General features: G+C 35.9%; 1 protein-coding gene across 1 annotated transcript in view; it reads left to right on the top strand.

Annotated features, from left to right (window-relative positions):
* Nucleotides 1–17,392, top strand: part of B3GLCT (beta 3-glucosyltransferase) — a 56,342-nt gene that overhangs the window by 34,795 nt on the left and 4,155 nt on the right. Inside the window, exons 7-14 of the mRNA XM_071553081.1 lie at nt 3,265–3,401; nt 4,708–4,771; nt 7,452–7,583; nt 8,535–8,604; nt 12,705–12,818; nt 14,996–15,095; nt 15,299–15,418; nt 16,582–16,726. Coding sequence (XP_071409182.1) covers nt 3,265–3,401; nt 4,708–4,771; nt 7,452–7,583; nt 8,535–8,604; nt 12,705–12,818; nt 14,996–15,095; nt 15,299–15,418; nt 16,582–16,726 — 882 coding nt within the window. The remainder of the gene's footprint in view (nt 1–3,264; nt 3,402–4,707; nt 4,772–7,451; nt 7,584–8,534; nt 8,605–12,704; nt 12,819–14,995; nt 15,096–15,298; nt 15,419–16,581; nt 16,727–17,392) is intronic.

The raw sequence follows: 17,392 nt of genomic DNA, 5'->3' as shown, positions 1-17,392 counted from the left end.
TGTTTGCTTTTGTACATAGTAGTTGTTATCTTAGTGGAACAGTCCATACCTGATTCCTTATATACAGCCATAGTCCATCAGTCGCAAAATTTATGGTGAGTTATACCAGAACAAGCTCATTCATTATTTGTTTTAAAATGTCAGCAGTCTGCATAATACAAAGTTGGTATATATATTAGTCTCAGTAAAAGGTGTACAATGGCCATGTGACTAGTTGATCAATCTGTAGCTCTTCAATCTGGATATGTGAAAATTAGTTACAGAACTACTGAGACTGATGCAAATGTAATATTGAATGTTCTATTGAGTGAAAACAGATATATCAAAGCCTCATAGGAGACCATGGAGGAATGTTAAGAGAATGATCTGCACTGATAACCAAGAAGCACATTTTGAGGCACATTATTGACTGCAGTGAAACTAAAAAACAATGAGGAGCATCTTTTTTATATAAGGATCTCTTGGCAAGCATTCAGATGTTGAATTATACCTAAATATCAGGAAACACATTTTTATTGTGCACATTGACTGAGCATTGGCCCAGCTTGACCAAAGAGGTTGTAGAGTCTCTATCCTTGGAGATAACTCATAAGCCATTTGGACACGGTCCTGAGCATCCTGCTTTGTAGGTGGACCTGCAGTGTTAGACCAGGTGATCCCCAGAGGTCCCTTCCAATCTCAACCACTCTGTGATTCTGTTTCAACAGCAGATTGATTCAGTCTGTGGTTTCATAGTGGAAGATGGCAGCAAGGTTAAACCAAATTGTATGTGCCATTCCTCTTCCCGTAATCCTAACAGGATGATAGAATACAGTCCCAAGGATATCCAGAATGAGTAACCCAAGTTGTTGAGCAACAGTGACTTAGTAGCTGTTGATACCTACAGGGTATAAAAGATCTGGCTACAGAACAATATGTCTTTGAGAACCATAAGAACCCATAAAATGTTGTAGTAAGACACAGGGAGGGCGTGACAGCTGAAATCTCCTATCCTCTGTAGCAGACATGAGTCTTTGAGTCTGGCACACTTTTCTTGGTATTTCTGCATGGATACAGAAGTGAGTGAGTAGAATCAACTCAAGGAGCAAGTTAGGTGAAGTCACTTCTACCCTCCCAGAGGTTTGGTATTGAGTTTTATTGCATTACATTCCTTCAGCTGTTAAAGTATTGTAAAGATTTTGGAGCACTCTTACTTAAGGCAGGTGATTTTTGCCATTTTTGAAGCACAGTATATTAACTGATCCAGTGGATGGTAGTTACCCACAATGTAAGTCACTTCTTTGTAATTCACATTTTTGCCTATATGCAATTTGATTACCTCAGTTCCTTAAGTTATTTTATAAGTTCATTTGCATATAACTAATCTAATCTTGTTAAGCCAGCCTGCACAGATTGACTTGTCCTATATATCTGGGTAGTAAATAAACAGTGTTATGATCAAATAAACTTGGAAAGCATTGGCTATAACTTGGAACGTCGTCACTGTGATATGTGGCTTAATATTGCCAGAAGTAATATTATGTGAAAGCCTGTGGAGGGTATATGTATGGGTTTAATTTTGTATTCTATAGAGAAAGGAAAATAGGGTTGTCTTTTTTTTAAATCCATAGATTGTTGTGGTGTAAAAATTAGCACCCAGAATTAGGATAACTAATTTTTTTTTTCACTCTGCAGTGTAACAAAGTGGACTGAAAAAGTCCAGAAAAAAAATTTCTGCAGATGGGACTGTCATATTAAAGTGTTACTATTTATCAACTATTTCTGAAACAGTATGATTGTGTTATAAATATTTTGAAGTCTTGGAGGCCCTAAAAGGATTAAAAAATGGTGTGCACAAATGCTTCTAAAGAATTTTTTAACACTTTGGGCATAAATCTTTGTGAATAAAAATTAGTATGCCTGCCCATTTTCATTTACCTCACAGCATTCTGTTTTTAATCCTTTACTTAACACTTGAATCCTTCAGTAAAGGAAGGAGAAAACAGATTTGTTATTGAAGGTGTAAATTAAAGGCAGAGTATGTAGGTATGAGACAGCAAGGTTTCTTTTAACTACCACGAAGGTGGTGAAGATAACAGCGGAAAAAAGTGCCCACCTTTGTCTTGTCTACCTAAATGTATGTGTAGTGTCAGTGTACCTTTGCTGTTTCCTCATATGTGTTACCTGAAGAAGGCACTAGTCAAGTACAAGATATATTTTACTTTTATTGAGAGCAGCTGATGAAAACAGAGGGCAGAAATACATGGAATTCATAGGAAATGCACTTGGCACTTCACACACATAATACCTAAGTGTGTATACCATGTTACACTTCCATCAGTCCCTCAGAGAGTCAGTGTTCTTGTAAGGGGTGGCATCCCATACTTATGGCTCATAGTTGCTTATATGGGTCCTGCTCATCCTTGCACAGGTGGGGTTCTTGAAGCAGGAAGCACCCCATAGCTTTGACTTGGCGTGTATGGCAAGACAAGCATCCCTGGTAGCTCCTGAGGGCTGCCTTTTTTTCCCTTCTGAGGAGCCAGGTTGAGTCCTGGCTGGAACATGGGAAGGTTCAGGCTGAATGTCTTCTGGGGCAGCCATACTCCTGCTAGGCACAGCTGAGTTTGCCTGGAGGTGTCTCCTGGTGCATGCAGACCTCTCTTCTGTTTGGTGACTGCTGTGCCCTGGCTAAATCTTATTTGTCACTTCTTGTTGACTCCAGGGAGCTATAAAATTTAGCTCAGTCTACATCTGCTTGGAGTTAGATGGCTACTGAGGCACAAGATCCTGTTGGGGTTAGTCTGGTTTTTTTGCGGGCAGATGTTTCTACAGTACTTTTGCTTTAATGTTTTCCCTTTTGTCTTGATTTTTGTGTAAATGATATATCTCATGTGAAGTGTGTGAACTGGACTCATGCCTTGAAGGAGTTTTGTGACAAAACAGTTTGCCAAACCTGCTTTGGCTGACCCTTCTCGAGCAGGCAAATTGGACTAGACAACTTCAAGAGGCCCCTTCCAACCTTAGCCATTCTGGGATTCTGGGATTCAGTGTTCTTTGAAAAAGTGGAATCAAGGGTATATGCTCGAGTTTGAAAATACAGTTTATATATGAATTCAGCTTTAGTTTCATTTCTTACCAAGTACAGATTTTGTCCAGAATATTTATTGTGAACAATATGCTTCCCTTGTTTTTTTCAGGTTTGCTTTATTCAGCATGAATGCAGTCATCATCTTCACTAAAAGGATGCTGTAGATGAACAAAATTGTTTCCTATATTCCTTTACAGGAGTGGTTTTTAGGTAAAGCATTATATGATGAAGAATCTACAATAATTCACCATTATGCCTTTGCTGAAAATCCTACAGTCTTTAAATTTCCAGATTTTGCTGCTGGTTGGGCACTTAGCATTCCACTTGTTAACAAGTAAGAATTGAATTTTTAATGATTTCCTGTTTATTGGTAGTAATTAAGAATGTTTATTTTATACAATTTTCCTAGAATCCAATCAATAGTATTTTAATGAGTTATGATTTCGTGTGGATTGGTATTTTCTATAAAAGATGAAGGTGTTCCTGCAGTACCATTGAAGATCTATTGCAGATCATGGAGATACGCAGAGCCAAATTTTAATTTTCAGCTGTCTTTCAATTAAAGCTTCTGATTGCACCTTAGCTGTGACAAACAGCTTGGGATGTACTCAACCAGTGCAGGCTGGTTTCCCATGCCTTTGATTTCAGAGCCTACACTGAACTTTTGCTACTGCCCTCTGTATCAACAGCATCCATACTGTTACATGTAAGTCTGCTTTGAGGTTCTGAGGTGTGTAGGAAGACATTCAGCCAGGCACAGTAATGTACAGCTAGTTCTGGGCATGCCTGCATAGACTTGTGCTCCCACTGTAAACTTATCCAGTAAGTGCTCCTTTGATAGAATTCCATTTCTTCTTCATTCAGCATATTCCAAGCATCATTATAAATATACATTCCCAAATTCATTAATAGACAAGGGTATAGAAACAGATTTGCTGTGCATGTGATTTATTTTGCTTTGCTCTGCCTATGTCAGCTAGTTAATAGTTGTCCAGTACTAGTCATTCCACTAGTTCAATATCATGTTTTGTAATTTAAAATATATATTGTCCCCCAGACAGTGGCTTTGTTCCAGAATCTTAGAGTAACTGCATTGCCCTCTAGAAGGGTTTCCTATGCTGTAGAAGCAAACTGGATATTTATTTCACATTAGATACTTTCAAAGGAGATTTGAAGTTCATAGATTTCAGAAGTGAAATGCATCTTCCTGTAGCAAGGATTGATGTTTTCATAAATTGAAAGTGCCTGAACACTATTTTTTGGAATACACAAAAAGAGAATATTGTCTGAAGTCTGAGATGCTGATCCATACTGAGCTTCAAATACACTGTTACTTTTAATCTGTTGAAAATACACATCTACTCCAAGTGGGAACTTTCTTCTTGGGCAGGAAGAATGTATCAAAATGTGTGTGCTGAAAATTAATATTCATATCATGACACTGCTCAGATGAAAAAAAATTAAAAATATTTATATGTTAAAGAAATGTAAGTTGCTTCTTGAGGCAATAAATACAGAAATGTAATTTGTTATTTTTCCCCTTATAAAATGGTCAGTAATACCAGCCACACTTTCCTGCATACAGTAGTGATTCTTTTTTTAATATGTTTGAGTAAATTTCTTCATCTTTAATTGTATAGGCTTGCAAAGAAGTTGAAGAGTGAACCACTCAAGTCAGACTTTACAATAGATTTAAAGCATGAGGTAAGCAGAGGTGTGATGACAGAAAATGTTGTCTCAAAGTTACATATTTGAATGGTGTTAAATCATAATGGAAACAAGAGATTTCATTTTTAAAATTATTTATTTTCCTTCCTTTAGAATATTATAATACTTTATATTTTAAACGAGGAATTCATTAGTAAAATTGCATTCATATTTGAATGCATTAAGGTATCTTCAAAGGCTTGCTTTGTAAGGAAGGAGATAGACTTCCAATTTGTGGTGTATAAGCTGAGGTGAATAGTATCTCAACCTCACTCACCTTGTAAATCAGACTCTCAGAGCTATGATGGGGTTTGCATTAAATAGTCTGAGGAACCCAACTGTTGCGTGAACAGTCAGTGCTGCAACTTTGCAGCAAGGAAGTCTGGAAATGTTTCTTTTTGTCTCTGGTTTGCAACACCTTCAAAAGGTAGGCTCTAGCTATTTCTGACAGTAAGTTAATTGACTAAAAGGAGCATGGAAACAAAGGATTGAGGAGTGGATTAGTACCAGCGCTACTTTTTCTGAAGCTTTTTTATTTTTTCTGCATTCAAAATGTTTATGTAGGCCAGACTTTTGTACTGTGTTTGGTTTTGTCACCAAAGTGAACTTCTGAACCACAGTAGAAGAGGAAGATGAATCTGGAATAGGCTTGTTGATTTTGACCTGAAATTACGGATTATAATTAATTAGTTATAATTATTTTAAAACTCTTGAAAATCAGCTATAAATTCTGGTTCTGGTCCAGAAAAAAACTTGCCTTGCTTAAAAGTGCTGCTGCTGTTTCAGATGTTGTAATGGTTATAAACCTCCTCATTTACAACATCAATCTACAATGTATTTATAGAGTATAGATTTCTAGTGTATTTAAATGAATTTTCTTTTGTGGCAACATCGTTTTTGTACATATTTTCTCTTCTTGACTGATGTATTTCTCAAAAGTAATTGGACCCCTTTCATTTTGCTACGTGAAACAAGATAACAAGCTGCTTCTTTCTTCTTGTTAGATTTTGCTAAATGGAAGACCTTGGGCTTCACTCTGTTAATATTTTTTTGTAAGACAAAGTTATTTGTATTTTCTCAGTATTCCAGTCTATCTCAGCACTGACAAAGTCTCTAAACATAGTGTCATAAAAAAAAGATCATTAAGAGACATTGCTTTTATGTGCCACAGATTGCTTAATGAAAAACAATTGATCATTCAACCAGCAAAATTACTTCCATCCACTTCTTATTCTGTTAGCAGGTCTTTGCATATGTTTCATTGCAAATTTATTGCCGTTGATAACCTACTTCAGCACTTTAGTTATTCTTTCTGTACAGTCTCATGTCTCCCTAGAGACAGTTTTATTCCTCCTCATTTATTTTATAAATCACCATCTTCTCCCTCTTAAATAATTTTTACCTCTACATCCTTCTTGTGTGAATCAAGATTGACAACAAATCAAAGGATGCAATCTTTTACTTTTAGCAATTCTGTGTGATGTTTAAGTTTATGAAGAATGAGAAATGTTTAAAGAATATTTTAGTTTGACAGAGTCCTAGTAACGTATGTCTCTAGTCTTTGGTATTTTATTGTGCACTGTATCCTTTCCCCCTTCCCCCATAATATTATATCACTTCCCTATCTCTCAAATGTGGAAAAGCATTTTTGTCATGCTGCTCATTTGTAGGTTGTTTAGACTTTTTGTAACTGCACAATAACTAGCATATTTTTTCTTGATGCTTATTCAAAGCTGGAAGCAAATAGTGGCTTTTTTTGTACATCTAACATTAGATTTGAACTAGAACTAAGACTATTCTTGTCTTTTTATTGTAAATCCATCTCCATTGTTTTAGTAACAGTGTGTCATCCTGTACTATAACCCAAAATGGCACCCTAACCTCATTTCTGAAATAAATAACTTCACACCGTTGTAGGGATTTCCACTGAAGATTTAATTTTCCATTGGGAAATTTTAACACATTATGAATTTTCATAAATAATTCATTTTAAGTTACAGTTGTTAAATATTCTTTCTGCTGCAGGAGCATTGCTTCTTTGTTGGTTCATGTGGTAGACTAACTGAATAACTGACTTCTGAACAAATACAGGGATAACTGGTTAAGGGGGTCTAGGAGCAGAAGTGCCATTCTCCTCTATCCTTTCAGTTTCAGGAAATATGGGAAGAAGCAGGAAGAGCCAGCAGACCAATACACCAATACCTGGCTTTGAGCCTGGTGTCACTGGTAGAGTTCGGTGGCTTTGGTTGTAGGTCCAAAGGTTGTAGGTTCCCTGTTTACATGACAACAGGGCTGCTGGTAGCAGGTTGGGTACACCTGTCTCAGAGGGGGAAAAGGATCTTTGCCCAGGAGTTAGCAGGGGTCATTGAGAGAGATTTAAACTAGATTTGGAGGGGGAGAGGGATAAAAGCAAGTTCTCCAGAGATGAGCCTTGGGGCACTACAGTGAAGTCTGAGGGGCAGTGTGCTAGTGAGGTCCTTCAGTCACACGATCTCTCTAGGAATGTGAGCAAGAAGTAAGGTATGCAACTACTTAATTAACTAAGGGACATATCTTCTACAGCATCCCATATTCTTCACTTTTCCTATTAAGTTTGTCCTGGAATATGATTTCTTTGTATGCCCTGAAAATGTTTATCCAGTTTCATTACTGATATAAATGTTTCCTATATTGATAGATTGCCCTGTACATTTGGCAGAAAGGGGAAGGACCACATCTTACTCCGGTGCCTGAGTTCTGCACAGATTATGTGAACTCATATAAGGTTAATTATTGTGCAACGACATTCAGTAATTTTCTACCACTTTGCGTAAGTACCGTATTTTAATATCATTCAGTTAGTAAATGTAAAACTCTTACTAAAATGCATAATACTTGACTTAAAAAATCTCAAAATTTAAGAAAATACTTCCCAATGAGTTAGAAAACCTAAAAATATGGTTTGTTCTGGCATTTATTGATTTTTGGGTATGCTTTCAGCCTTCTGTGCCACAAAATATTTCCTGGCAATTAATACTGCACATGCTTTAATGGGTCTATCTACCACAATGTTGGATCCACACAGGATCTGTAAAGTATTTACCCTTACACTTCTGTGAGATACTGCAGTACAGATGACCTTAATACGGTATTTGTTCCACTAAAGTACAACCTATTTCTTCCACCTCTAGAATACGTTGATGTTGTAAGTTAAGTATTATTAGAGGCCAGAAAATGTTCCATGCTTTCAGGAGAGCAAAATTCTAGGTGCCAAAAAGAATAACAAATAAAAGTGGTCAAATTATTTCAGTTGGGGAAATTACAAGATTTCTAGTGTGTAGCATTTAATCTGCTTTTTGCAAGTGTGATACAATTTAACATGTTCTCATAGTGATCGATTTCAAAGACATCAAAAAAAGTTTTTTTCAGATAAATAATTCTTAGTTCAACAAGTTTTTCTATTCATTGTCTTTTCCTAATGATAGGTATTTTGCTTCACATTAGAGTTCTATATCAATGGAAAAAGTATTTCAATTATGTTATTTCAGGAATTTTAAATAACCAGTGTCTTTTTCTTCAAGATATAAAAATGTGCTTCCTAGTGCACTATTCTGCTTGGTATGCTATACAATGAAAAGGTATTATCTGTTTTATTATATGCACGGACATATTAGATATTATATTACATTACATTACATTGTATGTATGAACATACATATTCTATAAAATATTACAGGCAGAACCTGCACTTAGAAGATTAATTTTTGTTCTGTTCATACAGGGAGAGCCAGTGAAAAAGGAAGACATTTTTGTTGCTGTAAAAACATGCAGAAAATTTCATGGTGACAGAAGTAAGTTGTTGACTGGTCAACTGACTAATTTTATGCAATATAGTTCATAAAATGAATATTTGAAAAGCAGGCTGATCTTTGCTGTCTCTGTAGCTCTTGGAATAATGTTGCAAAATCAACTGGGAAACAGGATAGTTTCAGAATTGTAAACAGCTTATTTAGGCAGAATATTTTTGCTGTTTGGAGTCCTCAGGAGTGCTGTGAAACATTTAAGATGAAAAGTTGTGGTTGTTTGATATTTCATCATTTATGATTGTTGCCAAAAAACTTGAAATTGTATATCTAAATTAAAATATGCATAAAGTTAGCTTATATTGTAAATTGGAGCTGTTGCAATATTAATTAATATAGCAGCTATTAATATCCTTCAGTGAATTGGCCTCAGATAATTGCTTCCCTTCTGTTCTTTGTACTAGCAGTGACAATTGTGCAGCTCAGTGGTGGCTGATTTAGAAATGTGAACAAGCTGAAAGGTCCCTCGTCTCCTCCTTCCTTTTGTCCTGCCCTCATGTCCAGTAAAAGATTGAGCAGCCTATGCTTTGTGTTGCTTCTAGCTGTTGTCACACTATGCAACTGGATGTGCACTTGTGTTTTGTAATGCTGGCAATGGGAAATTTTGTCTCCTGTAGAAACTTGGTCATATGCAGTACTTTGTGCAACCAGTGGCCCAGATCAAGAGTCTCCCAAGTGTGTGAAACGCTATAGCATGTTTCATCTGAAAATTGTAGTGTTACACAAGTGATGATAGTCACCAGGAAAATACGACCTTGATATTCGTGCTAAACAGAACAAACTAAAAAACTGAGCACAGCCCAGCAAGACACATATGGTGAGCATTAACTTCCTTCTCAGAGGCACAGAAAATAAAGACAGAGAGACACTAAGCTTCAGTAATGTGCAGATAAGTTGAGGTAGATCAAGTATCAACAAAACTTGGCAGGAAAAATTCCAAATCTGATTTAACAGAAGACACTACCTGCTTGATACCACCTACCAGTTCATTCTAATTTACTTCTACTTTGTTAATAAGGAAATTCAGGAATAGATTTATTTCCAGGAATTTACTTGCATTTTGCATGATTTTTAATACTTTAGGTACGTAATATTGTCACCATTAGCCTTAGTTTATTTATAGGCATAATTTAAAGTTATTGTAATTGGCAAAAAGATTGAAAATTAAGTAATGGTTAGTAGTTGCACTAAATTCTGGAGAGGTTTTGTCACACCTATTGTCAGAGGACAGTATGAAGAGAAAAGCTCTTTCCTTAACTAAGTCTAATTAAAAACAGATGGCTTTTTTCATAATAGAATTTATTAAACCTTTTTTTTTTTAATGCTACTGCACTGGAAGGCACACTTGTATTATTTTAATCTTCCAATCATTAGGCTATCTTAAAATAGCTTTTGACCAAACAAAATTGACTATCCTGTAATTGGAGTTCACTGAAGAGTTCTCCTTTCTGGATCCATGTTTATTTTCTTACATCAAAATAAAAAAAATGAACAAAAAAACAAAAACAAACCTAGAAAGTTAGAAAATAACAAAAGGCTTCAAAAAATAGCATAAACATCCTTCAAGAAACACCTGTTGAAGACTGAGGAAAATTCTCGAACTTTCCTCATAGCTTCCAGTGTTACGCAATAGAGGATAATCTTCCTCAAGATTTTGAAAGATTAATGGATGCCAGCTTCAGAGAGCTCTTTTTACCTGGTAAGTCATTCTTTATTGTATGCCAAAAACTACATTAGTGCAGCATTTAAGCTTGGAAATCAATGTGCTTTTAAAAGCAGTTAAATTTTACCTCTGAATGTATTTCAGATACAACTCTCCTTACACATACCATATATAGTTCTAAAAGAAATTTTGAAGATTGTAAACATGCATCAAGGTTCAAGAGCTTAGAGCTGACTTTCTATAAATATCTTTAGGTATTAAAACTTCGGTGTGATTAAAAGTATTAATACATAGTGATAAATATTTGCATCAGCATCTAGTTCAAAATTTCATATCGTTGTCCGTTCTTTGGAAGACAACAAGTTGCTAGAAATTATTGAAGTATTGTGGGATTCAATTTACAATAGACATTAGTTTGGATGGTGACACTTCCATCAAGCAAGGAAAAGACAAAGACACTTTAGTAGCCCCCTTGCTAGACTATATAACTGAGGTGAGACTCAAGTCCTTGCTTCAATGAAATTATTTTGTTTATACAAAGAAGGGGGACTCCACCAAAGAAATTGAGGGACTCAGTCTTTAGTGGCAAATATTTTGGTATGTTAAAGCACTCTGCTGAGTTTCGGGTCCTTGTTTGGAGAAAGGTAAAACAACATTTACAGGTGCATCTCTTCTGCCAGGTAAAGGTTGGATGCTTCTGTATATCTGTGATGCTTCTGTTCTGGGGTCTTGTTTTCTGAAAGCTTTCTGTTCTTGTTTTTCTGAGAGACATTTTTAAATAGGACATTTCCACAAAAAAAGAAAATTATTTCCTGCCTACTTGTTTTCTTAATCTAATTGGAAAAAAATGTTTACATGGCACTCTATGCCAGTTAATGCCTGATTCCGCAGTGTTATGTAATGTAGTATGCCTTTTTGTAACACAGAAAATAGAGTTAATGCATTGTGACATTCCTGGCTTTGCATTCAGAACTCTACTGTAAAGTTGTATGAATATGGGTTTTTGTATGTAATTTCCTTTGTTTTTTTTATGGGAAAAATGAGAACACTTTTACATTTGTGTAAAAACTTTTAAAAGCAGAATGGGCCATTGCACACTGCTACAAAAACAATTTTTTTAAATAGTAAAGTCTTTCCATTAGTGCATTGAGATCCTGTGACTTTGTCTTAACACTAAAATTAAATAAAAGGTAACTGTTATCAAACTGACTATTGCTCAATCAAGAATAATAAATTCTTCAAGTCCTTGTGTGGTCAGAAGAGATGGAAGTGAGCAAGTAGGTAGGCAGCAAGCACTGAATTAGGTGATGGATGATTCTAGCAAGAGGCTAAAACAAGTTGTTCACAAGCATCTGAGTTGTCTGGCAGCAAAGGGAAGTTATGTGAATATTTCCACCATTTAGAGCACTAGCTTCTACCAGTGAGACCTCCTGGATGGTGTCAGAGGACATAAAGCAGAGAAACAATGACTGCAGAATTCACAGTGTTCCAGAATATTTGCTCATCTAAGGCCTGACCACTTCATTTTTAACATGGAGAAGAGTTCATTATTTTAATCTGATAGTTTTCTTCCAAACACCCTGCAGATGGTTGGCTTTTTTCTGTTATCCATAATTTATTCACTTGTGGATGTAATTTAAACATTCATAGCATCATTATTAGAATTTTGTGTGATCAATTTTGAATGTTCATTTGAAATGGCAAACTAATAAGAAAAGAGTTGCTTTGGTAGAGAACCATTAAGCAATCCTCCTTTGGACAGAATCTCCATGTGATCAAAAATGGTTGTATGATAAATTATTCAGATATTTTTATTTATAAATAAAATAATAAATATTTATACATTTTTAACACCAGTAGTTATAAAATGCCCTGTGAGTGTGTCTCCAGAGAGAGGTGCTTTTGAGCATTAATATGACATTGCTATCAGATAGTGTGTATAACACAAGCATAGCATTTCAAAACAGCCTGTTGCTGATTCAGAGTGTTTTATACACTATACAGTTGAATGTGCTCTTTTTAAAATGTGGCTGTTTCAATACTGGAAGAAGGATTGATCTCTGATAGTGTTGGTGCTTATGTGTGCTATGAAGTCTACCACAGCAAATGTAAAAGTAATGAATTCCACGCTTTGGTTAGCAAAAATGTAAATATCACAGCTTGCAATGTAGTCATATATTGAAAGAAATTTTTTATCATGTGTATAAAACTGCCCTGACTGGCTTTTACAAAAATGTAAAATTGTTTCTAAGTATTATAAGAAAGAAAACAGAATGAACATTTAAAACTATGGTGCTGTATTTGAAACAGCATTTTTATTATCAGGTGAAGGAATGTGGTTAACAATAAATGGTTAACAAATTTTTGATCAAGAACTTATTTTAATCAAATTATTTGTGTTTCAATGTCAATCATTGTTTTGCAGTACCAGTTGTAAAGCAGACTTGGGAGAGAGAAGCTGCCCTTATTGAATACTACAGTGATTATGCAGACATCTCCATTCCTACTGTAGACTTAGGCATACCTAATACTGACAGAGGTGAGTTATAGACTGTTGCGCACAAATAACTGTCTGAAAAAGTAAAGTTTTATGGATGATACATGTATTTCATGTAAAGTATGTCATTTAGAAATTCTGTATTTCTGTACCACCTGTGCAGCATAAAATAAAGAATGGTTTTGCCACAGGAAACTGATGGAGAGTACATTCAGAGTTCCCCTGTGTAAGTAGAAACTGAAATACTGTGAGCATGAAAGCATGGAACACTGATATACTCCAGGACAAAAAAAGCTGGTGTTATTACTTGAAGTAACAGTAGTAACTCTTCTGTTATTATTCAGGTCTTGAGTAAGATCAACAGCAGCAGCAGAAGGCATACTGGTTACTGAGCATAAACTGCTTGCCATGGGGTATTCACATATTATATGCTTGTGCCTAATATGTCTTGGTTCAAGCAAAAAACCTAGATGTTAAGGTTTAAATGTTTTTGTGACAAATAATGGGGTTTTAAATTAATTTAATTTGTGTTTGAATAGGAAAATGGATATGGTGTCTTTGGTTTTTCTATTTCATTTCATCTGTTTTTCTTAGGCTTATAGTCTACAGGCTGTTGCCTTCTGACTTAGAGGTGTCCAAGCAGTGGCCCCCTAGCTCAGTTGTTCTTATCTCTGAGTTTTTTCTGCCCTTTTTTTTTCTGTCCTCCACGGGGTCTGTTAGAGCCAGAGATAGCATAGGCAGGGATTTCTCTTTGCACAAGTGAGGTGGGACATGTGCAACCACTGAGTGCTTTCAGGAGGCATCAGGCCTGATGGGCATGTGTGGGTCATCTATAGAAGCCATGCCAGGATTATCTGATTATGCCAGGAGGAACAGACCTTCCACGTTTTGTGATGGAATATAATATAGAAATGTTGGCATTAATTTCATGCATGTACATTTGCCAGTCCACATTAAGTTCACAGTTTCACACAATCAGCAAAGCCAGGACATCCTTCATTTCTTAAGCGTATCTTACTGCATTTTCTTAAAAATATTTTAATTGGAAGTAGTTTCAAATATAATATCCTATCCTTATTTTTAATGTTTGTGTATTAATTGTAATACTGATTGTGACAATTGCTTTACACAGTCAACTGTGATGAATAAAGACTGGCTGCAATTAGGTTTTTCTGAGATCTAAAGAAAATTCAGTAGAAGACTGAAGCTTCTTGTTTCTCTTATGCTCATTTTGAACAACGGTATTTCCCTTCTTCATTCCTAGTAAAGCGTGTCTTAGCTCTCCAACTTCATTATGTGTGTATTTGTTTAGTGGGTATGGCCAGACTTTGCGAATGAAGATTTGGGCAGGGCTCTCCCCACGTGGGTGTGCCCTTCCAGCCTGCGCAGTGGATTTTTTAGGTGAGGCACAGCGTGCGCAGAACTGGCCCCACCGTTTAAGTCCTGAGGTCCATCTGCCACAGCCGAGCGAGCTTGGACAGTGACAGTGAAGTCCTCGGGACTGTCACAGCACCCGGTACTAACCATGGCTGACCCTACTGAGCATCCGAGATGTGACGGGATGGGATGGCAGGGAGGCATTGAACTGCCAGGGGATGGTCCCCACTGAGACTTGAACTCAGGACCTTGGGATTCGGAGTCCAGAGTGCTCTCCTTTATGCCATGGGACCACCCCCAACTTCAACTTCATTAAAGTCTTGTGATAAATATCAACACCTTTCCTTGGGGGCAGTTAGCAGGACCTGTGTTCCAGTGATGAGTGCAGTACATTAATATGGATTTGAATTTTTATATAAAAGCAATGGATTTGCCTGATACATCATGGAATGCTATGAAAATATCTTGGAGTATTTTGCACAACATGTTTCTATCACAGTCTCCTCATTTGGCAGTTTTTGAAATGAAAAGTACCAGTTTGTCCATTGTTGTCCAACAGCTTACCAGGATAGATGGAATAAAGGTTACTTTTAATTCAAAGAATTAAATCCTTCAAAAGTGTGTTTCTGCATAAAAAGCAGTGGTTGTGCTGGAGCAGTTTTTACAAATACCATTAAGCATAACAAAGGTTGTAATTTAAACTCACACTTCAAATATTTTGCAAGTCTTTTCCAAAATGTTTTACATAGTGCAGTAGAACATTTATTTAATTCACTAATTGTTGTTTATTACAAGATCCTTTTTAATCTAAATGTATATTCTGTTAATTTCTCTTTCTTTAGGTCACTGTGGGAAAACATTTGCCATTTTGGAAAGGTTTTTGAATCATACCTCTCGCATAACCCCTTGGTTAGTCATAGTGGATGATGACACACTGATAAGGTATACATTGCATTGCTTCAGGAGTTACCACTGTTCACATCAACAGGAGTTTTAGAAATACTCATCTATTCTTATGTATTTAAGAGATACAGGTGTTTTATTAGTTACATATATTCCTTTAAGAAAAAACCTGTCACTTCAGCATTCTTTGATGGATATTAAAACCAATGTAATCTTGTAACTTCATTAAAACTTCATTACAGTATCTTCAGGCTCCGAAAATTGCTCAGCTGCTATGACCCAAATGAACCAGTATTTCTTGGAGAGCGTTACGGTTATGGCTTGGGAACAGGAGGATATAGTTATATCACTGGTGGAGGAGGGTAATGTATTTAAACTCCTACTGAGATCTACATCAGGTTCTCTTTTGAGTGTAAATGTTTTAAATTACAACACCAATCAGTTTCAGCAGAAGCAGTGATGTTTTCCCCAAATGTGTGTGCAATTTACCTCCCACCTTCTGAGTAGCAACACATGCTGGTCACAAGCTCTTCCCCTTGTCCCCAGGTTCTAGTTTATTGTTCCCTCTCTGTGCTGAGCACTGAGATACAACTTCCTGTTGTACTCTCCATTTTTTTCTTTTTTATTATATATGCAGTCTTCAAAGTTGCAATGTTATTGATGGAGTCTCTTACAGCTTTAATCTGAAAATATTCTCAGGTCGGTCTTTTTGCCTTAGCATTCAGTATTTGTAGAAGTTCTACCACATCCCAGTATCAAGCAAAGGATTGTCATACAGTGAGTGAACTCATGAAGCCCTGTAGTGATTTCAGAGTGAATCTTTTTAGTATAATTTGTAGTAGCTAGTGTAGCCTGTATTCTGATTGGACTGGGTGGATACTGGAACTTAAAGGCATCTATGGAATACTAGACAAGATTATATTCCCTCAGATGCTGCATTTAAGATATCAACATGTTTCTGGTCTAATGAAGGCTTATTTTAGTGATAATGATCTAACAGCTCCAGGCTCTTGTTGATATTTAGAAGAGCTGCAAAGTTAGGATGAACAGAAAAACCTTGCAGTGGCTTACAGGAACATTTTTCACTTACAGAAAGAAATCTGTGTAGTAGCTGATTCAAAGAACAACAGTTCCAGTTTAAACTTCTTTTCCTTTAATGGCTACATGATAACTAACTAGACAGTACCTTTGGGTAAGATAGGGAGAACATATCTTTCATGTCTGGGCCAAATCTAGGAGGAGTTATCGGCTGTAGTAAAAATGGTGGGTAACTAAGTTATTGTTGGAATAACTATAATAGGCATAATTGTTATAATTAATTTACATTATGTAAAGTAATTATATTACAGAAAATGCCTCTCACACAATTTGTCAGTTTTGACTTCTCAAATTTTGAAATTTCCAATATGTCATTTCAGAGGGCTGCATTTAATCTTGCAGTTTTATGTCACGTAGCAGTATTTATTACAGTTATTTGGCTTCTTTAGTTATTGTCTTACACATTTCATGTGCTTTCTTTATTCAGGATGGTTTTCAGCAGAAGAGCTGTTCAGAAACTACTTGCTAGTAAATGCCGGTGTTACAGCATGGATGCGCCTGATGATATGGTCCTTGGGATGTGTTTCAGTGGCCTAGGAATCCCTATAACACATAGTCCACTTTTTCATCAGGTCAGAGAGTTATCAGAGAGTATTTAAAATATATTTCATTTTTTAAGTATACATATAAAATAGGACTCATAAATATTGCAATCTCAAAATAATATATAATGACAATAACCAGGATGCTGCTGCTGTACCCTGTTTCTCTGCAGAACAAGATTGGTCAAGCAAATAAGAACATTCTCAAAGCATGGATTACTACAATGCTTTACTAGTTTATATGATATTTCAGTTAATCTATTACTACATTTTATAAAAAAGGCAGAGGTGGGTATTTTGAAAAAAAAATAGAATTAGGAGCCACATGCTTTGAATAGTTCTCATATGTTCTCTAAGAAGAAAACCAAAATACAATACTTTTTTCTTCAGGTAATAGAGAACTGACCGTGAAATTTTTCAAATTCAAATCTGTTTTGTCTACTTACCCAATTTTTCTATTGATTCAGTATTTACTATTCTGAAATATCTCATTAGTGAAGATAGATTCCACAATATTTTACAAGCTAACTGTAGTGTCACAGTGGAAAACAGGATGCATTGACGCCTATAGTGATTTTCTGCCTCGTAAACCAGATACACCAAATCCTTCCATGGGATTAATGAGAAGCACTAAAGACTTTTTTTGCAAACAGTGCACAACTTTTTTAAAAATCAGCATATAAATCAGTTTACTGT

This window comes from Pithys albifrons, chromosome 1 (assembly GCF_047495875.1).
Source record: "Pithys albifrons albifrons isolate INPA30051 chromosome 1, PitAlb_v1, whole genome shotgun sequence".
NCBI classification, from domain to species: domain Eukaryota; kingdom Metazoa; phylum Chordata; class Aves; order Passeriformes; family Thamnophilidae; genus Pithys; species Pithys albifrons.
The sequence above is the reverse complement of the archived record's forward strand: the minus strand, read 5'-3'. Positions and strand labels throughout refer to the sequence as shown.